Here is a 26,536-nt window from a genome sequence, read left to right as displayed (position 1 = left end):
CATTTTTCCCCAGGGCTGAATTAGCCTCTTAGCAAAAAGGTGGCCCCTTCAAATAGGCGTTACGCATCAAAGCATGGCCATGAGGTATTTTACACTTCAGTTTAACTTGTATGCAAATGTCTAAGGAGACTGTAGGACTGCGTGTTCTTTGTACACCATAGAGCCACCCCATCTTGGAACTCACGGCCTCTGAATTTTACACTGTAGATGGCAACTTGGGAGATTCCTGAGAATGACCCGGTCTAGAGAACCGTCTGCTTGATGGTAGCAGGGAGACACTTCCCACCTGCATGGTTGCCTGTCTAGTTTGTTAACTACTGGAAGAATTTCACTTTTCAGGGATGCCAGTTCCTCCTCAGTATTCAGAAAGGCAAATTAGCCAACCCACCGAAAAGGGGGGGAGCGGGGGCGGGTTTATAACTGTTTTAGGCTGATTTCTGAGCCCCCGTGAGTTCCAGGTTCCCACGAATGGGAGAAACTCCACTGTGTTTATCCCGCCATCAAAAGAAGGTGAAAACTCTGTGTGTCCCATTTTATTCTGTGATATAAATTGAAAAAACAAACAAAACCTTAAGAAAATTTCCAATAATGAATAATGCTCTGCAAAGCGGAACTGTAAAGAGGGGGGAGTTAGAGAACCTTGTGATTTTAAGCGTAAACCCGTGCTGAAGTCTTGCTTTCTAAAAAGCTAATTACAAGGTTGTCTTTTCTATTTTGCTAAAGACATCGTGTTTTTCTGCCTCTAAAAATAGATGCAAAGCACCCAAATAAAAAACCCCAAAACCCTCCTAAGAGGAGCAGAAGAGTAATGATTGCCCCAGTCTGTGGCTGGGTTTCTTAAATTCTCATTTGTAAGATAAAAAGGCCCTGGCATTCCTTTATTTATTTATTTTTTTTCCCCCGGTGTGATTGTAAGTAACGCTTGCCTTAAGAATCTCATTATTTGAACACGGAGCCATATTTCCTCTGAGAATTCTGGAGTAGCTTTGAGCCGGGGCTGTTCATTTCTCAAGTAATCATGCTGGTGTGATGGAGAGAGAAAATGGCAGCTGTTTGCAGCTCAGGCCTTCAATTTTCTTCAGAGTCCAGTCACTCAAGTGTGTAATTACACGGGGGTGCCGGGGAGGTGTTAGGCCTTGTCAGAGAACTGGTTTGAGGCTTTGCTGGCTCCTTTCACCAATCAGCAGAGGCAGACGCCAATGGGAACACCAGCTAGCTGCTTTTATTTTTGTTATTGTCATACTGATTGTTTCTTGCTAGGATGGGACTGAAACTTTTTGTTTCGTAGTTTTTCCCCTGTGCAAGCTGAGTCTTAAAGGCCAAGAGTCCTGTTTATGTCTTCACTTTGATGGAAAAATCTCTGAGAGGGTGGGGGGGGCCTCACTGAGAGATGGGAAAACTCAAATAATCTGTTTTTCTCAACTCCTTCTATTCTTTTTCTTTTCCCTCCCTCCCCCAACCCTCCTTTCTCACCTCTTCCTATAGTCACCTTAAGGAGATGCTGGCAGCCTAGTTGCTTGGAACTGTTAAAACACAGCCCTAGAAAATATATTTTAGGGAACAATCCTGAACTTGGCAGAGAGCGATTGGATGAGCTAGTAGGTCATATAAAATCTGTTTGCACAGTCACCGTTACCATAGTATCCAAGGGCCTTGCTAGTGAATATATCCTCACATGGATCGTGGGGTATATGGAAATATAAAGTGGGGAACTGAGGCCTAGTGAGATTAAGTGATTTGCCAAAGGTCACAGGAATGTCTGTGTCAGAGCTGGGAATTTGAACTGTGCTTTATTTTATTTTATTTTATTTTATTTTGCAGTCCAGTGCCTTAACCACAAGACCATCCTTCCTTCTCATCTGTAATTTTGTATTATTCTTCCAGGCCATAGGGACCTCTTGGTACATATGTTGGTGAAAGTAATGGCATTTTAAAGGTTGCTGAGCTCTTTATCTGGGGTGGTTAAGTTTGTCCTCCACAGGCAACAGTCATGTCAGGACACACTGATGCTAATGTTGCTGTTCTTGATGTAGAGGCCCAAGGAGGATCCAAGGTCTATCCCTACTGCTGCCATGAAGCTCCAGAAGCATAGCATATGACAACTCTTAAGTCTTGTCAGCAGCCAGCTTTTGTACAAGTAGATACGGCAGAGTACTACAGAACTATATACTTTTTTAAACACCGTGTGAACAATTCTTAAACCATTCTCTGTCTGCAGACACAAATGTAACTTGAAAGGGTTCACAGGTATCTCTACGGTGTTCATTGTTAAGCTCTGTTAGTCAGAGACAATAGTCTGGAGGCTGGTAGCTTAGTTAACTGAAAATGATTTGACTTTGAACTGTTCCATTGTTGTAGGTTCCTAGAAATGGCATAAAGCTGGAGCAGGAGACGTAGAGTGTTAAAGAAGGGGATCAAGAACAATTTTAAAACTGGCTAGGCTTAGAGGTGGGAGTTGGTATAAACTCTTTTTAGCAAGTCTCTGAGGTTTATATTGTTGGTTTATTTTTATTTAATTCCTGTCAGCAGGCTTATCAAATAATCTAACCTGCGATGTAGATATTTTGTCTCTTTCCTTTTGTATTTCTTGACTCTTAAAAGGGCCCTCTGGTCTGCAAGTGCTTAAGGCACCATCTGCTGCTTGCTGTCCCAAATCCCTATTTCATCTCTCATTTGCCTCCTATGATTCATTTGATATGTCAATAGTATGGGAGGGTTGTACAAAAGAAACACATTAGAGGCGTCCGCAGGTTACAAACTTTGGGTCCTTGTTGTGCAAATCACTGAGAGTAGCTGAAAGCTGTGCGATTGCTCCTGAGGCTAAGAACTACCTCTGGACGCATTTACAGAATTGCACTGCCTATACGTTTCTGTCCTTCTATGGCCATTTTTTTTCAGTTCTTTCAGAATTTTGAAACTGCAACACACTTCACCACTCCTGCTGGTTAGTTTCCTTGTTGCTATTCACTCAGTTTGGACAGTGGAAATGAACTAGTCAATTTCACTTCTGCTTGTAATCAGTTTTGCTTAGCAGGATGTTGCAGCATTTGGGGAATGTTAAGCAGACTGTTCTCATTGGAATTTTAAGTTACCATGGAATAATTTTTACTAGTCATGAATTCCGAGGTGAGGACACTTTTATTTTCCTACCCTATCTTTTGGGTCTAGAATTAGCCTAGCAGTTTCTTCTCAAGGATTCTGTTTGGAAAACACATGCTTTTCTAAATGGTTATGCTGACATTCTCTAGTTGTTACGGCTGGTGGTCCGTTTTTTTGGTGTGTATGTGAATATATGTAATGACACTGGTGTAACATGGCCTTTATGGACAAGTAAAAGGGCATGGTCTCTGTCCCAAGAGTTCACAATATGTGGTCCCAATTCTTAATTGGGGATAGAGGGGCACAAAGAGCTCATTGCAAGATCAGGGCCTACATCAGACCTAGGGGGAGAAAACAAGAGAATGAAGGGGCCAAGAAAGAGGTGGAAAGAAACTTATTTATGGGAAACCATCTGGTCATTCATTTTGTTACAATTTTGTGATTTTCTTTAGGTTGTATTGTTTTTAATACAGTTAGCACCGGGGAAGAAGCATAATATGGCTAGCGTGGTGATGCGTGCTGGAGAAGGGGGTTGACAGAAATGAGCTTTGAGGAGAGGGAAGTCAGTTGTTGCATTGGAAGAGAAGAAGCTGTTCTAGCCATAGAGGGCAGTGTGACCAAAGGCACAAGTGGTGCTGCAAGATATGTACAGGGTGTTTTCTGCAGAGGGTCCCCAGCTGCTAAACTCTTTCCTTCTGATCATTTTCCAGAGCCAAGTTTGCTAGTCTTCATTGCGCATTGCAAGGAGTTTCATTCTGGTCAAATGTTTCTTGAACTCTGGATTGTTGCTGGGGGAGACTTTTGATCCAGAGCTGAGGCTGGGTGTTGGGAGATGATTGTGCTGTATTTTGTTGGCAGTTTAATGCCCTACTTTGTTCATATGCAAGGTTTGTTGGGGCATCCAAGCTCATGGCAATCAAATGAGTGATTCTGCCTATCTCCTCCTTCCCCTCTCCCATTTCTTCTCCAGCTCATGTACTTTCCTTCCGCATGTAACATTATGAAAGCATTGGGGAATGTTCACAGCTTCAACAATGTATCTAAGAACGTTGCTTTATTTCGAGGTTACTTGGGAGGTCGTCTTCATTTTCAACACTTCCAATGTCTTTTTTTTTTTTTTTTTTAAAGGATCAGCTGTGTGGCCGAGACCCCACCTTGACAGATGAATTAATTAATATTCTAACTGAGCTGACCCAGCTCAGCAAGACCACCAATGCAAAAGTGGCCCTGCGAGCGCGTCAGGTAAATGCAGCACCTTCAGCCTTCTGTGCTGATCATTGCTAAAAGGGGACCTTGTCAAGCTTGGCAGGATCAAATTGGATTTGCTTTGTATTTTAATCATCTGTTTTGCAAAGTCTAGGACTTTTGATGGGTTAGTGGTTTTTTGTTGTTTTTTTATCCCTAAGCAAATTAAAAAAACCAAAACACTCCAATACTCATGAACAACCTTACAATAACAAGCCAATGTATGCTGTTTAGGATGTATAACCAGGGTGTGCAGTCTGGGATTCCTCACTAACCCTACGATAGCAAACCAGTGGATATGCCTAGAACGGAGATTGAAATATGGATAGCTCTTTCCAGTTCCCAAAGGGATATTGTAAATAATGATTTAAAATAATGGGGAAAATCTTGATAGTGTCCTTTCCAAGATTCCAATTTAATGATCATTTGAATCTCCTATATAGACCTGGATATTTTGCTGAGCTCCCTAGCTAGTGGTTAGTCTGTAGTTATTAGGGAGTGGGAGGGTATAATTGTCGCACAATAATGCTAATCCTGGAACTCTGGTTAGCTTCTTTCACCCTGCAGTCCCCATTTCCAGACTAAAAGTCTTCAGCAGGGAAGCTGACAGTTCGGGGATCTCTCCTTTTATTTCCGTGCATGAGCGTAGAAAATGAATGGGGGTGTTTGAAGCCATTCAGTGACCTTATGTTTTCTCCAGATTTGTATCCATGTCCTTGAACCATTCGGCGTTATTGAACCTATCAGTGGCATGCTGGGGGATGATGTTGCAGTCCTTGGGTGTATCTTTATGCTGCTCTGTTGTGTTTTGTTTTCCCTTGCGAGCTGCTGCCCCTTCCTATCATCATCTCTGTGTTGGATGATTAGTACTTGGCATGGGTGGCTCGTGTTCGGTTTGCTCTGGAACTGTGAAAGGCTGGCTCCGTTGCAGGCCTCCCCATGGCTGCTATCTGCCAGCTCTGCTTTCCAGTTAATAGCCAGTTGGGCAATCCCCAGGACTAGCTGCTTTGCTGTGCTAAATCGCATGCACTGATGAAACCTGATTGAAGCTGTTCCCTTTCTCTCTGGGGAATACCCAGTAATACAATTCAGAGATACACAAATGAGACTACATTTTGCAGCATCACTCTTGAGCTACAGAGCCTAGAGTTCACACATGCAGCTAACGTTCTCTTCTGGTAGGGAGTATGGTGGCTACTGGTGGGATAGACTTGCAGCCCTTGCAGTGCATCCTTCTAATAACGGACCAGCATAACAGTTCTCTCTGGCACTCGCCCTTTGCATCCTCCTGTCTTACCAGGTTCTCATTGCTTCCCATTTGCCGTCATACGAGCTGCGTCACAACCAGGTGGAATCCATCTTCCTGTCAGCCATTGACATGTACGGACACCAGTTCTGCATTGAGAACTTACAGGTATCTACAGGATTCTTTTTCCTGGTTCCTCACTTTCCTCTCACTAAGCTCAGTGGTACCAGTTTTGCACAAAACCTTGCCTTAAAAAAATGCATGACTCCAAGTCTGTGTGGAAGATCTCATCTTGAGGAGACCACTGCCAGGGTACGTCAGGTGTAGGCCTCTCACAACTCTAGCAATGTCCCTGTTTAATACTAAGTGCTGGAAAGAGTGTGCTTTCCTAGTACTAGCTTGTGCAGATTTGGGGTGCTTGTTAATCTTTTCCAAAACACATTTTCACTCCTAATGTAATAACTCTTTAAGCAATTGATTAATTTCACAGAAAAATATCACCCTGTACTTCTCTGCAGCCCACTGTGAAAGGGAATATATTGAGCATTAGGCATAGAGCAGTGCCCTGAATTACCCTTTCTGCCGGGGCTGTGGGTGAATTATGAAAGCATGTATATGTTTGTAAATTTCCGAACCCCTAGACTGAACATGAAAAAGTCTCAGCCAGTAGCAGGGCTGTCCTCTAGTTGTAGTGCTATTTTAGTTCTGCAGCCAAATACTCATCTGAGGTGTTGGCACAGGCCCCTGTCCTTTTTGCCTTGTAACTGTGAAGGGGTTAATTGCTGTGTGGTGTACAGACTGTGACTCAAGGCAATTAGGGAACTGCAAGGTGGCTTCTCCTGCAGCAGGTTGGCTTAGAATTTAGACTGTAAACTCTTTAAGGCACAGGGATTGTGATTTTGTTATATGCCTGTAAAGTGCCTAGCACAAAGAGGCCCTGATACCTGATTGAGACCTCTAAGTCCTGCCGCAATGAAAAGCATGAAAGAAAAGCTGTAGAAAGTAGCACTTGTCAGAAAATGGAAAAATGTGTGTGCAAAAAAAAATTTCCATCAGAATTTTGTTTCGATGGAAACTTTTGGTTCTGCTGTAATAGCAAGACATTCTCTTGTGAAACCCTTCTGTGTGTGATCTCTTTCAGAAACTCATTCTCTCCGAAACATCCATCTTTGATGTGCTACCAAATTTTTTCTACCATAGTAACCAGGTGGTGCGAATGGCAGCTCTGGAGGTATGTTTCTGCCCACTTGAAAACAAACTTTCTCTCTCTTCCTTTGTTTTCCCCCAATCTGTCTGTCTGTCTGAGATGTTGTCTTGAGGTCCCTCTGTGACCATCTCTAGTATAGGGTCAGTTGAGAGTGAAGGATCCCTCTGACACTCTGGAAATAACAGGCACTGTGTTATAACCTTGATGCCCTAACCATCATTCCTTTGCTCAGTAAAACTAACTGGTAGGTGAGCTTTGAGCTTAGCATGGAGAGAGACAAATATTTCTACATTTTGAGGAAGTTTAGATCCAAACTTGGTGTCTGCCATTTAACCTTTATAATGGGTTGGACAAAAATCTCAGATCCAACCTGTCTCCTTTGTTTAAAGACAAATAGCCTCCTTGCAGGGGCAGAGGTTGAAGCTAGTGCCTTATAAAATGGTCTGCACTCTGTGTGATGTATAGCACTCAGAAAACCCTGTGTGGTGTTTGTATCACAGTGAGTTTTCTGAACTGCTGGCTTTCACCTAACTGTAGCCTCCTCTCCTGCATTTGGGGGAGCTTATTCTCTCTTTCATAACATATTGCTTATTTCAATCCTCATGCTTCAGAGCAGAAACTAATCACCAGTTGAGGTCAGGAAGAAATCCCCAGCCCCAGAATAATATTTCAAATTTATGTACATTGTATGTGTTTTGGCCTTCCTCTGAAGGCTATAGCATATAGGCCACTCTGAGACAGGATCATTTATCTTTTCTAGCAGTTTCCAGGTAATAGTATTTTGATCTTCTGTTTCTTGAGTTTAAAAAAAAATCCAGAAGCTATTCATTTTGGAGGCATTTGTTTTTTTGTGACTCCTCCATTGTATCACTTCTATCTCCCCAGCCCAGTGGAACCGACTAAGACTTTCTTTTTTACCAGGTGTACGTTCGAAGGGCGTACATTGCCTATGAGTTGAACAGTGTCCAGCATCGCCAGCTGAAGGACAACACTTGTGTTGTGGAATTCCAGTTCATGCTACCCACCTCTCATCCAAACAGGTCAGGCCTGAATTCAGGTACCTTTGGAGTCAGGGTTTATGAAGGGTTGTGTCACATATCATCAGGGGAAAACCTGGAACAGAATTCAGTGAGCAAGAGTGGAGAGAGTTGTATCAGTTAGTCCTAAGCAAGATGGACAAGTTAATCAAGATGAACCTCAGTATTGCCCCGTTTTCGAATGCCTCAGTTATCCACCACTCACTCCCGTCATCTAAAACAAGGGTCACATCTGCCAACGTCTACTCGTTACATTGAAAAGTACCTTGATTATCTGATCTTCCTCAGCATGCTGCAGGATTCTCAGATTATGAAGGTGGTTCTTTGCTTGCACTAGGGATCCCTAACTAGAGACCTGGGGAGAACATTTTGAAACCAGTTTACGCTGAATTATTTCACCCAAAGAAGTCGAGAGAGCACTAGAGCCAAAGGTTGCAATGAGTCTTTTTGGCCACTGGATGGCACTGTTGATCCGTACTAGGTTGGCAGAATGGGACCAGCCCCCTCAGAAGAGTGCAGTTTTCCTTCTTTGTCTCCAAATGTCTTTTCCCTTATTTTTTTTCTTTTTTCTTTTTGATGGGGTTGGACAGTGGGGACAGTCTCAATTCACTGAGAATCCATCGGTACGTTTTATGAAGTGATTTTCAGAATCTGGTTTGCTCTGAAATGAATGAGTGTCCTCAACAAGCAGCGCAAAGCACTCATGATACAAATGGGCCATGCATTTGGTCTCATCTGTTTCCTTCATCTCTGGAATATTTGTAAATAATTGCATGCTATTTTTGGAGCTGTTTTATAATACTCTGTCCCACTGTTCTGTCTCCATTTTCTTCCTGCTGTTTGCTAGTGCTCATAGTTACTTCTGTTTGTAGCTTGGGGGTTGTTTGGCTTATCTGTGCTGACCACTGTCCTAGTACTGTGTGCCAACTCAATTAGACAAGATCAGCTGGAGAATGAGAACTCTCTCCTACCCAGAGGAGAGCTGCTTTGTTCAGAAATCTCCTCTCCCCGTCACACTGAGTCTCAGGTAGTTACATCCAGAAGCTTAGGTCTGTTTCCTGTCCTTCAGCATCTCCTCACTAGCGACTGAATCAGAGCACCTTGCCATCCAAGCCCAGTCTGATATGGGGGCAAACTGACCGCTGGCATAAGCGGGTGCAATTCCATTGACTCCAATAAAGTTGCACCTACGTGTGTTGGCAATGAATTTGTCCCTCAGTGCTTAATGACACTATTTGCCGTGTACAGAGTTGTGCAATCATCAAAAGGCCAGGAGCACAAAGCATACCAGACAACAGGAAATCAGGAGGCTGAAAAGACACTAAATAAGTTGGTTTAAACTAACCGAAGAGGCACCTTTAAGTGCTTTGAGCATCAGATTAGCAGATCTGGAGAACCCAAGTTCTAAACCTGGCTTTGACAATGACTTGCTGAGAGGCTCTTAGGCAAGTCATTTATCCACCTCCGTGTCCATGTTCCGTATGTGTCATATTTCTTTTTCATTTTGTAAGAAGGACCTGTTTTCAGTCCAAAACTTTACACTGGAAAGGATAAACATGCAATATATCAGCCAATCTGTGTTATCTTAATCCAACAAAACACTTCTGCTGCCAAACCAAAGGCACTCTTCAAAATCGTCCCTGGTAATCAGGTGTTTGAAGCGTGGCTTGAAGCTCTGCAAATTTGGGTTCTGTCAAACCAAGGGGGGAAGCAAATTCCAAAGACAGAGTCCTCCACCAGGAGTTAGAACTGGCTCAGTGCTGCAGCAAACTTTCCATGAACGCTTGATCAAATGTTTACATGAATTTTCTCCAGCTGTGCTTGTGTCCCTTTTGTGTCTGCTTCCTATGAACCTCCAAGGGGTTGTATTTCACTGGGACAAATATTCATGCAAAGAATATTTCAAAGAATAATGTGGGGTATTTGTAAAATGGATTTTAAATTCTCACACATGAGTATTCACCCCAGTAGTGCTTGTGCCCTCATCCCGTCAGAAAAGAAACTATACACGTCACTTCCCCATCTGACTAATCATAGCTAAGTAAGCCAGCTCCGATTTTGTATATTTGCTACGGAATGCTAGCTGTGAACTGCTCACAACCACGCCTAAAAAAAATTTTTTTTTTTTTAAAATCTGATCTGCTCATAATTATCTTGTGAGCAGAAGAGAATGTTAGTGATTTGGGAATTATTTGCTTCGATTTCCTGAGATCCCCTTGTACGCTGACATACAGCTCTGTCCTATTTAGAATCTGTGCTGATGATCATAGCCAGGGTAAAGCACGCAGAGAGAAACTTTTTAATACCCTGACCATAACGGGCTTTATAGATCAAAAAGAACACCTTCTATGGCACCCGGTGGAAGCCAGACAAGAAGTACAACATAACCAGCCCATTGTATTCTGCACTAAATGAAGTTGATCAGAGGTCCCAAGTAGAGAGTACATTGCAGTAATCTGACCTGGAAGAGGCAATATGGGGATAACTACCTTCCTCAGCAAGGTATTGCAAGCAAATGCTTACATGCAAAGCCCACTGGGTTTGGATGATTTCTGCTTCTTTGTGCCACCTGGGAGAGAAGAACAGACTTAGGAAAGAAATTAATCCAATTCTTAGATCCTTTCTTTTCCTAGTGTTTATTTAGATCATCCTCCCCAATGGAAATCTATTGCTCGTTGATGAGGAATATACCTAAGAGTTCAATTTCCTGCATATTGGCAAGTGAGCTGAAAGGCCCTTTCTTAGATGTTCTGTTGGAGATACACAGAACCATCACTTGTGTTTTCAAAGCTTAAGTCCCTATAAGAACATAAGAATGGCCATACTGGGTCAGACCAAAGGCCCATCCAGCTCAGCATCCTGTCCTCCGACAGCGGTCAATGCCAGGTGCCCCAGATGGAATGAACAGAAGAGGTAACAATCAAGTAATCCATCCCGTCACCCATTTCCAGCCTCCGGCAAACAAAGGTTAGGAACACCATCTTTGTTCATCTTGGCTAATAACCATTGATAGACCTATCCTCCATTTAACTTATCTTGTTCTTTTTTGAATTCTGTTATAGTCTTGGCCTTCACAACATGCTCTGGCAAGGAGTTACACAGGTTGACTGTGCGTTCTGTGAAAAAAATACTTCCTTTATTTGTTTTAAACATGTTGCCTATTAATTCATTTGGTAACCCCTGGTTCTTGTGTTATGAGAAGGAGTAAATAACATTTCCTTATTTACTTTCTTCACACCGGCCATTATTTTATAGACCTCAATCATTTCCCCCATTAGACGTCTCTTTTCCAAGCTGAAAAGTCCCAGTTTTATTAATCTCTCCTCATACGGCAGCTGTTCCATACCTCTAATCATTTTTGTTGCCCGTTTCTGAACTTTTTCCAATTCCAATATATCTTTTTTGAGATGGGGCGACCACATCTGCACGCAGTATTCAAGATGTGGACGTACCATGGATTTATATAGAGGCAATATGATATTTTCTGTCTTAGTCTCGATCCCTTTCTTAATGATTCCCAATATTCTGTTCGCTTTTTTGACTGCCGCTGCACAGTGAGTGGATGTTTTCAGAGAACTATCCACAACGATTCCAAGATCTCTTTCTTGAGTGGTCACAGCTAGTTTAGACCCCATCCTTTTATATGTATAGTTGGGATTATGTTTTCCAGTGTGCATTACTTTGCATTTATCAACATTGAATTTCATGTGCCATTTTGTTGCCCAATTACCTAGTTTTGTGAGATCCTTTTGTAGCTCTTTGCAGTCTGCCTGGGACTTAACTATCTTGAGTAGTTTTATATCATCTGCAAATTTTGCCACCTCACCGTTTATCCCTTTTTTGAGATCATTTATGAATCTGTTGAATAGGACTGGTCCCAGTACAGACCCTTGGGGGACACCACTATTTACCTCTCTCCATTCTGAAAACTGGCCATTTATTCCTACCCTTGGTTTGCTATCTTTTAACCAGTTACCAATCCATGAGAGGACCTTCCCTCTTATCCCATAACAGCTTACTTTGCTTAAGAGCCTTTAGTGAGAGACCTTGTCAAAGGCTTTCTGAAAATCTCAGTACATGATATCCACTGGGTCCCCTATCCTTAAAGAAATATTGCCCCCCTCGGGTGGGCACGGGGAAGGGAATTTTGGCTCTGTCCCAAGTAGGAGCAATTCGTTCTCATAGTAATAATAATAACCCCCCTTGCCAAAAAAAGTCCAGCCTTCCCCATGTTCTCTGAAGCCAGGACATTGCCTCCAAAAGCTGCCTGCAATGGACATTCTGCTCCTCTAGTCATGCTCTTCCCTTCATGCAGTGTGACTAGGAAGGAGCTGGAGGGTTTATTTTCTCCCTGATATTTTGGGGATCCGAACTGATTTTTATTTTTTCCCTCCTTTTATGGGCTAGTGACTTTCCCATCAGCTCCAAAATGGGGTCCATACACCCAGTGTAGGGTCAAAGCTTGCCCCTTCCCAGGGTTTGACTTGAACAAACAACAATGCAATGTCCAGTTCAGTCCTTCATTTCCTGCTTGGTGTCTCCCAGGATCCTCAGCTCAGTGCTACTCAGCCCACCCCCTAGAGCCTTTCTGCCTCAGGCCTACGATCCCTCAGTCAGGGGAGCCCAGCTCTGAAGCCTGCTTGCTTGCTCTTTATTCCCTAAGGTCCTCCATTCCAGACATTTTATTCCTGGTAGGTGTCTCAAGACAAGCTGGCTTCAGCCTGTGTTCAGGTCAGGCCATTAACCCTTTCCTGCCCGGTTCCAGTGTAGGGCTTGTCCACCCCATCACACTCCCTTTTGGTGTGAAACTTGAGGATTAGATGGAGACATTGCTCTCATTGCAGATGGTCAGTGGTGAGATAGCTGACTTGGAGGATTCACTTTAATGAGTGAGAGCAATAGACTTGCATTGCCTTTTTAATACGAGGCTCCCTATTTTCCATGCTTCTGCCTGGACATTTTCAGTATGATATAGACACAATGCCAATTGTTGCCATTTAACTCCCCCACCCGAAGAAAACAAAGAAAAGCACCTGTAAGCACCTTCATACACACTCAGAGCATAATTGTTCTGGTCACCTTACGTGATCACAGACAGATGCTTCCTTGTGGCAGTGTTCTTTGTTCCTCCAGATCCCTCTTCTGTCTTGTTCAGACACTGTTTTCCTGGATCTCCGCTTTATGACATCATCTTCATCCCTCATCCTTCATTAGATGCTGCAAATAGTTTAATTTTCTCCTCTTGATCTTTACCAATAGACATGACAGTTGTGGTTCCAGTTTGTGCCATCATCTCTGATCATGGTAGCCTCAGAATGTGTTGGCACACCATGTTCCAAAAGACTGTCTCATCTTGTTGTATTGGGGGATGAGGGGGGAGCAATGTTCACAGCTGTACTTGGCAAGAAGCTAGTTTTCGGCACTTTATTCGGAGACCACGTAATTGGCATAGTACAGATGGCGGAATGCTGCCATCAGGGAGGGTGCCTGTCAGGATTTCTGTGCAGATGAGGACTTGAACAGCTAGAGTGAAGCCCTGCGACCTTGCCACACTCCTTTTGTTGACGTCAGTCCAGCCTGTTTTGCTTTTTTGTTCTGAATGCTGCTTCCTAGTTGGGTCAGAGATGCCACAGTGTAACAAATAAAAGCTCCTAAAAATGCTTCTCTGTCAGAGACTCCCAGAGTTTTGTAGGGCAAATGCAAGGCTTTGTGAATGTGATGAACCCACACACTGTTGTTGGTTTATTTTTTAAATTCCCATCATCTTTCTTATCTCCAATGCCTGAACTTGTTTGTCACCACTACCGCTTCTGTAGTCCTCATTCCTTTCTGGGACGACCAGCAGCAGCATGAGATAGCACTTTGCTTGCTTGAGAAAAGGGAAGTGAGTTCTGCAATTCCCAGGTTTCTATAGGCCCTCTTTCTTGGGTAGGACTAGCCATCCTACTACTATTCCATTTAGCCTCAAGTTATCTAAGATGATGTTACCTCTGCCATCCGCCTATCTTTTTCACATGCCCACCAGTTCCCATCCTAAAACTTTTATCCTCTTGTAACCTTGTTAACTTCATGATTTATATCCGTTCATAATGCGGTGTTTCTTGCATGAAAATAATTAAATCTTCTATGTTGATGGTGGAAATAATATTTCCAAACAGTAGATATAAATAAATGTGAAGTTTATTGTTTAACATATATATTCCAGCAGCACCCAAAGGCCTCAATCAGGATTGGGGTAACTTTTTGCTAGATGATGCATAAGCATAAATTCAGACAGCCACTGCCCTACAAAGCTTTACAAGCCACACACACAAGATGCACAACCTATAACGGACACGTGACAAATAAAATGTCAGAGTTGTTAGTTAAATTATATTTCCCCAAATTATCTCACCTCTTCCCCCCCCGCCCCAGACAATTTGTTCTTCCACTGCCGATCCAAACTGCCCTTCACTCAGCAACAGCTCCCGTTTCACTGGAGGATAATCAGGGAACTGCTGATGTCAGATGAGGTGATTCCCAAGATATTTTGTTCTCCATACCCCCTCCCCTCCCCCTTCCCGTCCTCCAGCTTTCTTCATTACAGCTGCCTTGGCAGTGGCTGAATGCAATGTCTCGCCTCTTTATTTTGGGGTGGAGCAGAACCCAACCTCTCTGTCTGCTACAACAGCAGGATGAGCAGTTGGGAATGGGTTTCTGGTCTCCTGTGCTGGTGGTGGTAGGTTTGATGGACCAAGGGTTAGTGAGGACTCGCCCTCATGTGGCTCCCCTGTGTGAGGTTGGGCTGCTTACGTCACGGACCATGTCCCGGGGGTGTAGTCATGTGAAGAAAGACACTTCGGAGGTTTTGGCCCAGTTCCCAGGAGGTGGTGGGGGATTTACAGGTATAGGTTTAGATCTTTGGTGGTGAGGAATTGTGTTGATAAGCACACTTTATAAAGTGATCCAAGTACGCTTTTGCAATCTCACTGGGGGAAAGTTATGGTTCCGGGGGTATAGCCTCACTTTTCTGTGTTATGCAATGAAATCAGTACAAGCCCACCTCCTTATTTGGCAGACTATAGTTTTAAGAGACTGTTCTAAAGTATGGCCAGCTGAATAGAGCTCAGCTCTGCATTTATTAGATGATGGTCTTTAAGCTACCAATTTATCAATCCCTTAAGTCACGTAAGATATTTTTCATCGTATATATGCATGTAAAATCCTATATCTATATAGCATCTACATTGAAAAGTATAAATATGCACACACACCGGCGAGGACATACTTAGATATATTGGTTGTATGTACAAGTGTTGAACCTTGCAAATCTGTGGATATCTTCTTTATATCCCCAGATCATGTCTGCCGATCGCAGATGGATGCGGATCCAAATTTTATATCTAGAGCCTTGCAAATCTGCTGATATCTACTTTATATCCACAGATGCAGATATCTGCAGACCATGTTTGTGTATCGGATGCGAATACAAATTTTGTATCCGCAAGGGGTCTATATCTATGCATGTGACTTTGCCTACATGTAACCTGTTTGTTAATATATTCACGTGGATGTCTTTAGCTCCAAAGTCATTCTTTAGAGCTACATTCTGCTGTCTTTTTTACCTTTTGGCTTTCTCGAGCATAATTTAGCCTTAGTCGTTAGATGTGTTTGCATTTCAAAGGCACCTGATATAAATCTCTCATGAACCTGCTTGTATCTGTGTGTTTGTCAAATTTCTCTCTCACTTCTTTCTGTGCCTAGAAAAGGATGAGATTTCTAGCACTGCTAATTTCAAGCCTTGCAGTGGTGTATGGTTTCTCCTTAGCTCTGCTGTCTTTTGGTGTGTCGCCTGGACATTTTTGCCTGTCTGCTCCTTAGCCACCTAGTGAACTAGAGGTCAAAACTATTGTGCACAGCAAACCATGCATTGCTGTGTTCAGTAGGTCATTTTTGTGGAAGAACCAGAAGCCAACGTCCGTGTTCTTTTAGAGTGGTGGATTGTGCTTGCTGGTTGGGGGAAAAAAACCCCAACACCCCCTACTGTTGGTGCTTCATCATTTGATGGTGGCCTGCTCGTAAGATGTGAATGTCTGGCAAAATGGAAGCTTTTCTGCAGGCTTCAGATGTTATTGAAACAACCTCTTGCATCAATCACTTGACTCCTGGTAGAAAATCAACTATGTTTTTTTGGAACCTGAGCTGTGTAAGCCTGGAGAGTTGAGTATAGAACTCTTAGTGTATCATTAGGTAGCCTGAGGTCCCCTCCTTGTAGCGGGAGATGAGCTGATATCAGGAGGGGAAAGGGGGAAATGATTCCAGGACACCTGTAAATCCCTGTAGTTTCATGCTGTGGGTTTGATGTTAATTAGACAGTAGGCAGCAGTAATGTGCTGCTGCTCCCTTGGCTTGTCTGTTTCGGAAGGACAGAATCTTCCAGCAGAGCAAAAAAGGGGCTATTGAAGGGGCAGCAAACTGAACGGAATAATGATAGTTTTATGCAAATTGGGCTTCAGTAACGGATTCAGCCTGGCTGAAATGCTGGGGGTGGCAGGGGAAAGGGGAAAGAAAGGGGGGTAGTGGAAAAACCCCATCAAAACAGATGGTTCAAGGCATGTTCTGCCGCCTTCTATTTGGATCCTTCTGCAGAAAAGAAGGAACACAGGAGGAACGCCACTGGTCACAGCCAGCTGAATGGCTCTTTCGCCTGTGCTCTTAGTAACCTCAAGTGGGTTATTCAGCTGCCCTCTGCTGATTCTGCTTTGCTGCCTGATTTTGAAAGCGTTGCCCTATGCCGGCACTCAGTCACAGCTTGACATAACCGGTGGCTCTTTGCATGCATTACTATCAATTTCAGAGGGGAGCTCTCTTGTAAAAAGAGATGGGGGGAGGGGGGGAGCAAATTCAGCTGGAGGGCATAGGGAAGGTCCAAGGGCCTGTGTTTGCTTGAGGAGGAGCAGCAAGCTAACAGTAAAGCATGCAGTGAACCAGCCTGCTTAGGTGTTTGAATTCACACTGAGACAGATACTCTCCCCCGGCTAGGAGAAGAGGGTTTTTTGTTTTTGTTTGTTTTTAAATACAAGAGGATGGTGCCAAGGTGAAGAAGTTTGGTGATTCTTTCCTGGAGATATCTGCTATCCACTTAATTCATGTGCCACAAGCTGTTCCTTTTTTTAGCCTCCCAGCGTTTTGATACTTTGTTACAAGATGACAGGTTTCAGAGGGGCAGCTGTGTTAGTCTGTATCACCAAAAACAGCAAGGAGTCCTTCTGGCACTTTAGAGACTAACCCATTTATTTGGGCATAAGCTTTCGTGGGCTAAAACCCACTTCATCAGATGCATGGAGTGGAAAATACAGAGGCAGGTGTAAATCCACAGCACATGTGGATTTATACCTGCCTCTGTATTTTCCACTCCATGCATCTGATGAAGTGGGTTTTAGCCCACGAAAGCTTATGCCCAAATAAATGGGTTAGTCTCTAAAGTGTCAGAAGGACTCCTCGTTGTATTAGTTACAAGAGCAAAGCATCAGGGGATTAGTCCTGAGCCTACAGCACGTTCTATTGCAGCTGGTGTTTTCAGAGGCTACAGTTCAACCTACTGTACTATCTAAAAACCCAAGAGCACAGCCCAGTAAGTGGATTGATTACCACCATAATGCTTTTTACACTACTGATTATTCTGAAAAGACCCAAACTTGACCTCTTGATGTGTGTTAAATAATGCACAATTTAGTTCCTGATACGGAAAAAGAAAAGGAGGACTTGTGGCACCTTAGAGACTAACCAATTTATTTGAGCATAAGCTTTCGTGAGCTACAGCTCACTTCATCGGATGCAAAGCTTATGCTCAAATAAATTGGTTAGTCTCTAAGGTGCCACAAGTACTCCTTTTCTTTTTGCAAATACAGACTAACACGGCTGTTACTCTGAAACCTGTGATACGGAAAAGTCCTTTATGGTATTAAATTATGTATAAATTTAAAAATCCACCCCAAAAATCTCAGGACAGCTACAACTAGGATAGTCTAGATTACAATGTATTCAGTTTCACTTGGTTTTGACCACATGGTTATAACTTCACACTGGGCAGCCATGACATGCTCTAACTGTGAATAATGTATAACTTGAGAACCAATCATTCTTTGCTCTAAGGTCTCTTGTTACTGATCTTGTGTTCTTTTCATTGAGATTCCTACTGTAATCTCCTCTTCAGCCACATACGGGGAGGACTGACAACAATTCTAGAGCCAGGCAGCAGGGAGCTCCCTGTAGGGGAGAGAGAGAGGGGCACACAATTTGCTGTCATTTCAAACCTAGTTGTTTCTCTGTCCATTTCCTGTAGGTATGTGAGGACTTCCAGGGAGCGTTCGGAAACATGTGCACTAGGTGTGGGGACATCCAGTTCCCTTTAGAATTTTTTTCAATTAAACAGACACTGCGCAGCTGACCTAGACAAAATGTATGCTACTCTGTGCCCCGATGCCCCTTTGCCAGTCCTAATGGCATCTTCTACAGCACGGCTTTCTTCTTCACTGACTCTTCTAGAGGAAAATGAATAGTGCACCTCTGTGTACCATTAGCAGTAGGGCTGGAGTCTGCCTTGTGCTGGTCCCCTCCATTGTTCAGACATAAGCCCGGGAAATCCTCATGCCCAAACCTCAGTCTGCTTTGTAGTCACATTCAGTGCATGTTCAATGTTACAATGGCAAAACACCACACAGAGAGGGCACCGCTCCTGTAACAAAACGGATGCATGAGGAGATGCAGATTTAGGGACTGTACCTTGTACTGTGGCCATAGAAAAATGTACAGGCCCCTAAACTTCTCAACATAATGTCCTATGGGGTCTTACCTATAACAAGTAATATTAGGGAACGTTGAGGCTGGGTCTCCTAGAGCTTGAAGAGTCCTGTTACATGGTCCCCTAAGTTTTGGTATTAGTTTGTACTCATTCATTATTCTGTTATTGTTAGGGAGGGGGATATCCCTTTTTGTGTATGTGCTTTTTTAATTGCATCTTCTCTAGTATTTTGAATGCCAGATCATAGATATGCATGCAGCCACATGCTTTCATGCATGTATCTTGCATGCCCCATGCCATTCCATTCACTGCAAGGAAATATGTGTCCCTTATTACTTCTCTGCCCTGCACATCATTGAGCCCTGTTATGTGTGGAAAACCCCAGCAATCAGTTTGGCACGATATAATAGGAACCTTTAGGGTTTTCAAAATTCCATTCTTAAGATGTGCTTGTTCATTTCAGTGTCCAGCTTAAAAGTTTGCTATTGTGTGTGTGTGTGTGTATTTATTTCAGTTCCCTTCCCTGCTATGTTCACTTTTTCTTTTGCACTTGTGGGGAGCCAGCTTGTGGGCTACTGGTTAGAAGTAAAGGCTTGGCTATCAGGACTTGGGTTCCTTTTCTGGACTTCCTGTAGACTTGCTGTGTGGCCTGGTCACTTGTTTTGTCTCTGCTTCAGTTTACTCATCTTTCAAATGGGGGTGCTTGCATTGTGGCTTGTGAGGCTTGCTTTATGTTTGCAATGTGCCATGAGACAATCTGATGAACTATGCTATAGAAATGTAAGGTACCTTGCAAATATACTATGGTTCTCTATGATATGTTGCTATTTGCTTCTTGAAGTGGATAAATACATTCTGGTGCACTCATCCCAACAGCAGCTGCTGCAAGCTAGGTCAAGTAGTGAGTCCCTTCTTTTTGAGACCAAATCCCATTGGCTCTTTCTTGATTGTGCAACAAATTCCGGTTCAGTGAATATAAATGTGTGGTTGCTGGTCTAGGTATTGGCTCGAATGACAGTTCTTTTATTAGTGTTCTCACTAACCAATCTGTAACTAACTGTGGTTGTTTGATTACAGAGGGAACATCCCCACGCTAAACAGGTATGGTACTCGTCCTCTTTTAAGGTTTGAAAAGAAAGGTAGACTAGAAAAGAAGTAGCCTAATATTTAACGTTTTAGTATGTTTTGTTTGGAATCCTTACCCCTTACTTGGGACCCTCTGAATCATAACTATATTCCCTATCCGTACTCTCCCTTTTTTGTTGTTCTAAACATGTTTTCAGCTCTTTACAAAACTTTTAAAAGATAGCTTTGCATGTGGCAAGCTAGAAAACTAAATTTGCTAATGGGCTCAGCTTACCTGCTGCGACATATAAAATGAGTATCCCAGCAGAAAACTTCCCCTCCAAACTCCTCCTCCTTGGAACGTAGCCACTGACTCTCTGATAGGGTGTCACAGTGAAATAGACATCTAATTCTAGGAGAACCAAGGCCTGATGTGTAAGATGAAGAGTATTCAGTGCTGCTCTGGTCTCTGGCTTAGAATTTGTGGATGAACTATAGCACATCCATCGCCTCTCACCCAGTCGATGAAAGTACACCTTAATCAGCTGACAGCATGTTTTTGTTTTATTTTGGATACTTCATTTTTCCCCCATTTCTCAGTCCAAAAATGTTTGTGGTTTTGAATAATATTCAAAAATATTTGATACTTTTTCACATTCTTATGTTAGTGGTAAGAAATGTACGTGAAGACAGGTGGCCTGAAAATCTGTGCTATTTCAAAACTCAAATGCCTACAATTTATTACGGCTTATAAACATGTCTAGGAAAAATGGTATACAAGTTTGAAAGCTTTCTGATTCCTGATCTGAGATTAGTTGCAAAATCCTAAAGTTGTTTCAAAGGTAGAGCAAGCTGTTCAGATTTTTGGTACTTTAAACTTTTTATCATTGCACTTAGAACATTTTCTTTGAGGATGTGTTTGTTAAATTCTGTGCATTTTAAAAAAAGGAAAACTCCTAAACTTGTGTATTAAGCAGCACTGGGAATCTATCGTTTGGTATTTTGGTCCTGCTCCTGTGTGGCCAACAGGAGTTCTGCATGTTGCTCTATTGGCCCCTTTATTTTTTCCTGCTGTACAGTTGAGGCCTGATCCAGCAAAGCAATTAAGCATGTGCTTGACTTCAGTGGGACTATTCACATGCTTAAAGTAAGCATGTGCTTAAGTGATTTGCTGATTCAGGGCCCCTGAAGTGGCACAAGTATAAAATCAGACACTTACTTTAGCAAATACCTTCCTGAACATTTGGGTGAATGAAAGAGAATGGTATTAAACACTTTCCTTGTCATGGATGTGACCAGTTGATACCCAGCAGTAAGGTATCTCTTTAGAGCCAATGTATAATCCATACCATATAATGTAGTGGGGTAAAAGACAGAGTGGCTTTGGAAACTTGATCCCTGAATGAATTCTGATTATTCTGCAGCAGACCATCATGAAGAAGTGAAAAGTTTGTATAAAAAGATTTACCGGGAATTCGTTACCGAATAGGGAAAAACAGATCCCAGTTGATAGTGGGAGCATACATAGCTAGTTTTCATAGGACTCACTTCATTCATAGCGTGAGTGGCTTTTTCTACCAACCCTCTCTTTGAGGTAACAAGTCCCGACAAAAGATTAAATACCTTTTTGATAGCTGTATTAACTACCATGGGGATAGGCTTTTAGGGCCCAATTTGTTCCCATTAAATTCTGTGGGAAATGTGATCCTGACTCTGTGGGTTGGTCTACAGTGGTGGGCAACCCGTGGCCCATTAGGGTAATCTGATTGTGGGCCACGAGACATTTTGCTGATGTTGACCATCCGTGGGCATGGCCCCACACAGCTCCCAGTGGCCGCGGTGCACCGTTCCAGGCCTATGGGAGCTGCGAGAAGCTAGCACGTCCCTGTGGCCCACCGCTTCCTGCAGCTCCCACTGGCTGGGTATGGCGAACTGCAGGGGGCTGTGCCTGCGGACGGTCAACATCAGCAAAGTATCTCGCGGCCCGCAATCAGATTACCCTGATGGGCCACATGCGGCCCATGGGCCGCAGGTTACCCACCACTGGTCTACACAGTGCTTTAGCAGGCACCAGTGGAGTGTAAATTTTCACATGTTGAACACTAACTGGCCCATGTGGATCCTTCTGGTATGCACTAAAAGCTTGGAGTACTGTTTAAACCAGGGCTACATTAATGCACACTAGGAAAGTTCTTGTGCTTGCCAGCCGGGTCCACACAGGCCAGTTAGTGCGAACTAAAATTTACATCCCCTCTAGCGTGGACTAATGCAGCATGTAGACAACCCCTTGTGTACAGGATCAGACCCTTGGCGGATAATGTTGATCAGTTAAGATTAACCGTTCTTTCGCTAAATGGAAGTCTGTTATGTAGTTTTTTCCTCTTATTTCATTCCAGTCTGTTCCTATCGCCCTTATTAATATAAGAAATTGGCCCTTCTTTATGAGCAGTATCATCACCGGGGTGCATCTCATCACTTGCAGAGCACATAGTGGTGGTGCTTATTATATCAATCACAGTGTCTGATCAAAACAGCTTCTGTTTGTCTTGGCTCTTCCTGCCTTTTCATTGTCCCCTTGCCTTAAAAAGGGTGCATTCCATAGCCAGTTGTTTGAATTATTCAGCAGTCCTGCTTTCAGGCAGTCAAAACCAATCAAAGCGACAGGGTGGAAGTTGTGTTGAACTTAATGCAAAGAGGTTTTGTTGCTGAGGAATTGGTCAAATTAGAAAGAGGACCAGATTTATCATTGATTGAATTAAGTGGAAGGCACTGAAATAAGACTGTGTTTAGCATATGAAAGCAAGTGTGAGCATGTGTGAGACCCTGGGTCCCAATACTGCATTCTAGAGAAGTCACTATACCTTCTGTGGGAGCTTGAGATAGTGTAAAGTGGGATGGAAGTGCTTGTAAGCTTACTGAAAAGATTTGAAAAAGGGGGTGGGGTTGGGAGTCTGATTACTGAAGCCAAGAGTATAGCAAGTGTCTAATTTAAAGATGTTTGTTTTTTTTAAAAAAAAGATAGAACAAATATATTTCAATACATGTTTTTGATGGTGTTTGTAAAGATTTACTAAACCTTTCAAATGCCATAACCAAGAATTATTCTTGTGTTTATCTGTGAACGTTTCATCTGTAACACATAGCATAGGTACAGGAGAAAAATGCCTTTGGCATCGCATAGTCATAATTCAGTTGTAAGCTCAATTCTTTTTCTCTTAAGAAATATTTTTTTAAAAGGGAATAATGATATTTCTTAACCCTTGGCTGCTGCTTCGTCTCAAGTGGGTCCAGGTAGAACACAGTTGTGTTACTAAGGGTACCACGTGCACGTCCTAGTTCCAGTGATTTTGGTGACTGGGTAAAGGTAGCAGAACAGGTTTACCACCCCAGTAGTGAAAGGGTTAATTTGACCGCAGTCTAGTTCTACTGTATTGTGTACATTTCAGCATTTCAAACAATTACAAAACAAATAAAAAACCTTACCTTGTTCCCTTCTCATCCAATCCACTAATAAAGCTCTGCTTGAATTGCCATTTAGAATGTCCTTTTCCTCCAACCTCAATCATTACGGGATGGTCCATGTAGCAAGTGTGAGTGATGTGCTGCTGGACAACTCATTCACCCCACCGTGCCAGCGGATGGGCGGAATGGTCTCCTTCCGGACTTTTGAAGAGTTTGTCAGGTAAGGATATGGGTACTGATTTCTCTGTGTGTGCGTTTGCCAGGATAGTTTTGGGGGCGGTTAAATGGGATCGGTCATAGTCTTTATCTGTTTTTAGTACGACACTCAAAGCTTTCATAGAAGTTCCAAAATTGCCAAGTGTTTGGGTTCCCCACCCCTAGTTGTCTGGCTGGAATAACTGGAAGTTCCAAAATACTACAAGAACTGATTGCCTCTGACCAAAATTTTGCATTTTTGCAGAGTCAAGGTTCCCATAAGCATCTGAACTTTTAAATGCTTATTGGAATTGAGCCCTTCTTCCCAACATTGGGTGTATGTCTTTGTGCACACACATATGTCTGGTCTTAAACCTTCTGGACTTACGCAAAAGATTGGAAAGCCCCCACAAGCAGAGCCAATGAATTTTCAACAACACTCACCCCAACACCCAGCAGAAATCTTACATCTGCGTGCTCCCCATGACGGGGGTGGAAGAATCATAGTCTCTTCTTGTGGGGGCGTTGCACCACCATTTCATCTGTGCAGTCAGGATGTTTTGGCCCCCATGTATTATGAAACAAACAAAGAAAAAGCCCAGATTCTGAGCCAAGAGCAGAAGAAGCCACCTGTGACGTGATGAGTGAAATGTCAGGAGAAATGAAACAGAACACTAGAATAAACCGCACAAGAGATGATACATCTTTTGATTAAATGCATTCAGTATCTATCTCTTGATGTATACTGATGCATTACCCCAGGGAGAGGGGCAATTACATTGGGCTGTCAGGGCTCTCATCTCAGGCTTTCCTCTGTAACCTCAAGAATGATGATATGGACACTAGCAGCTTATATATTAAAAAATATAGCTAGCTCGCTTGCTTGCTTTCGTTGAAGTTTAAATCAAGTCCACCTCCTGACTTTTAGCTCTCGTACTGGACAATGTTTCCATTTAGTCAGCTCTGAAGTCTGCAGAGGAGAGGAATGACTTTTTCTCCATCCCATGAAGATGGTATTGGTAGGGTGACTGAGTGTGCTTTTGGTGCCGTTGGGTTGTGAGTAGTTTATTTATGACTAGCATTTCTTGGACGTGTTTCAGAATCTTTGATGAAGTGATGGGTTGCTTCTGTGACTCGCCTCCCCAAAGCCCAACCTTTCCTGAAGCTGGCCACACTTCCTTGTATGATGAGGATAAGGTACGGTATTTCCTTCTTCCCAGGTTCCTTGCATGTTACAGGGATAGAAAGTGCGTTTTTCCATGGTGATTGCACACTCTGGACTAAACCTGTTTTGCTGACTTCGGTGGAAGTTTTGTTCACGTTGGTGGGAGTAGGAGTAGTATCTAGTTTGTTTTTCTGCTGTAGGGGGTTCAGAACAACTTGAATCATTGGGCTTTTTCCTTCGTCCATTCTAACCATGGGGCAGATTTTTTTTCTTGGTTACGTCAGAGTAAATCCAGAATCACTTCTTTAAAGTCAGTGGAGTGACTCTGGATTTACAGTGGTGTGACAGAGCATTTGGCCCCATGGCAGTGGAACCTGGCCTTGTACGGGTATAGGAAGGTTAAGTCAGAGTATTTGAACCCTTTCTTGTGGTATGAACTTCATTAGTATTCTGCTTCACCCCCATTTAGGACACCACTGTGGCATTTAGTTTTTCATATCCTGTTCTCTTCCCTCTGTTCCGCTTTCTGTGCGGACTCTGGGGAGGAAAGGTGAGAGGAGTCCCCGGGTTTTCAAACTGGCGTAGAGAAAGGGTTCAGAGGAAACAGCTGGTTGGTAATGGTTAGTGATGCAAGAGGCACTCTCCTTAGAGGGACAGGCAGCTGCTCCACAGTACCTGTAGCAGACTGGAAGCTCTGATATGGAGCATATCATTACAAGGGTTGGTTTCAAATCAGTCCATTGTTCCTGATGTCTGTTTGTAGGGTAGATAATATGGGACAAGGATTTATCTCTGCCATAACTACTTCCTTACATGCTCTTTCCTCCCCCCACACCCGTGCCGTCCACACCTAACCAAGTATAGTTTTCTGTTGATCAGTATCCAGTTTGTGAGAGTTTAATTGCAAGTTCTTGAATATTAAGCGTGTTACTTTTCATGGCTCGGTTTTAGCTGAGCTACCATAATATCCTATTGCACTGTAGCCATGAAGACATGCTGCTTCGTTTCCATGCAGTGAACTTTGCTCCCCTTTTTAATTTTATGGCCTCCCTTGGTGCTAAAATTCTCCATATGTCCTACAAAGACACTGTAGTAATGCTACATACATACAAAGGACCTTATTCTGCATTCCTTGTGCCCCCAAAATCCATTTGAAACCAGTGTTATCTGCCAAAGCAGTTTAGTGTGCATGAGCCTTGAGGAGAACTTCAAAATGAAGCTCCAGCCTGCTGTGGGTGGACATTTAAATATCCCATAGTAGTCTTTGTAAGGGCAGGGGTTTCCATAGTTTTTCTAGATTAAGAATTCCCCTTCCTGTACTTTGGTTCAGCATGCCAGCCTCTTCCCCAGAGCTAGCTGCATTTATTGGTGGTGTATATGTACTTGGGGATCCCCTCAGATAGAGAGGTTATATAAATATAACGTTCCTCTTCTTGTTGTTGTTAATAATTTATTTATTAGGCTTGCTTTCTTTAAATTACAGAGTGCCCGAGAGGAGCCCATTCACATACTGAACATTGCCATTAAGACCGACTGTGACATTGATGATGATGGGTTGGCGGCCATGTTCAGGGACTTCACACAAAGAAAGGTGAATAGCAGTTTAGAGTGAACCTACTCGCCAGTATTATTGTGACCCACTAGGGAGACATTTTCCCTTGGGAAGAAGTCTGCATTTCCCAGGTATCTTGCAAAATAAATATATAAACGGAACAGTTAAATCCTTAACTTATCTAATCTAAAACAGTATTATTTCTCTAATTGGATGTAGCTACAGTTTCCTGGAGCCTCTGGGGAAGGAACTGAACAACAGAGCACCCTTTGTGTTGCCTTATGGTGTATCCTAATCCATCAGCTAAAGAGTCTTGCATTTACCCAACAAAAACCAAAAAGAAACTTATAGTTTTAAATGAGTCAGGTGAAGTGTTGATATTTATCTGGGGTCTGAAGGAGCAAGATACAATGACAGTTATTTGACGCAGTTCAGGTTGACATAGGGAAGGACAGTGTAACAGAAATGTCTGAGATGACC

The 26,536-nt window shown here is 42.9% G+C and overlaps 1 protein-coding gene across 16 annotated transcripts in view; it reads left to right on the top strand.

Annotated features, from left to right (window-relative positions):
* ACACA (acetyl-CoA carboxylase alpha) overlaps positions 1-26,536 on the top strand; it is a 182,487-nt gene that overhangs the window by 54,005 nt on the left and 101,946 nt on the right. For 12 of the 16 annotated variants that reach the window (XM_073316082.1, XM_073316081.1, XM_073316078.1 and 9 more), the window contains 8 exons: positions 4,228-4,341; positions 5,645-5,758; positions 6,732-6,821; positions 7,719-7,837; positions 19,695-19,718; positions 23,221-23,364; positions 24,440-24,536; positions 25,988-26,095. In XM_073316082.1, coding sequence (XP_073172183.1) covers positions 4,228-4,341; positions 5,645-5,758; positions 6,732-6,821; positions 7,719-7,837; positions 19,695-19,718; positions 23,221-23,364; positions 24,440-24,536; positions 25,988-26,095 — 810 coding nt within the window. The other 4 variants (XM_073316080.1, XM_073316076.1, XM_073316092.1 and 1 more) reach the window with 3 other exon arrangements.

Source organism: Lepidochelys kempii, chromosome 17, assembly GCF_965140265.1.
Source record: "Lepidochelys kempii isolate rLepKem1 chromosome 17, rLepKem1.hap2, whole genome shotgun sequence".
Taxonomy (NCBI): domain Eukaryota; kingdom Metazoa; phylum Chordata; order Testudines; family Cheloniidae; genus Lepidochelys; species Lepidochelys kempii.
The sequence above is the reverse complement of the archived record's forward strand: the minus strand, read 5'-3'. Positions and strand labels throughout refer to the sequence as shown.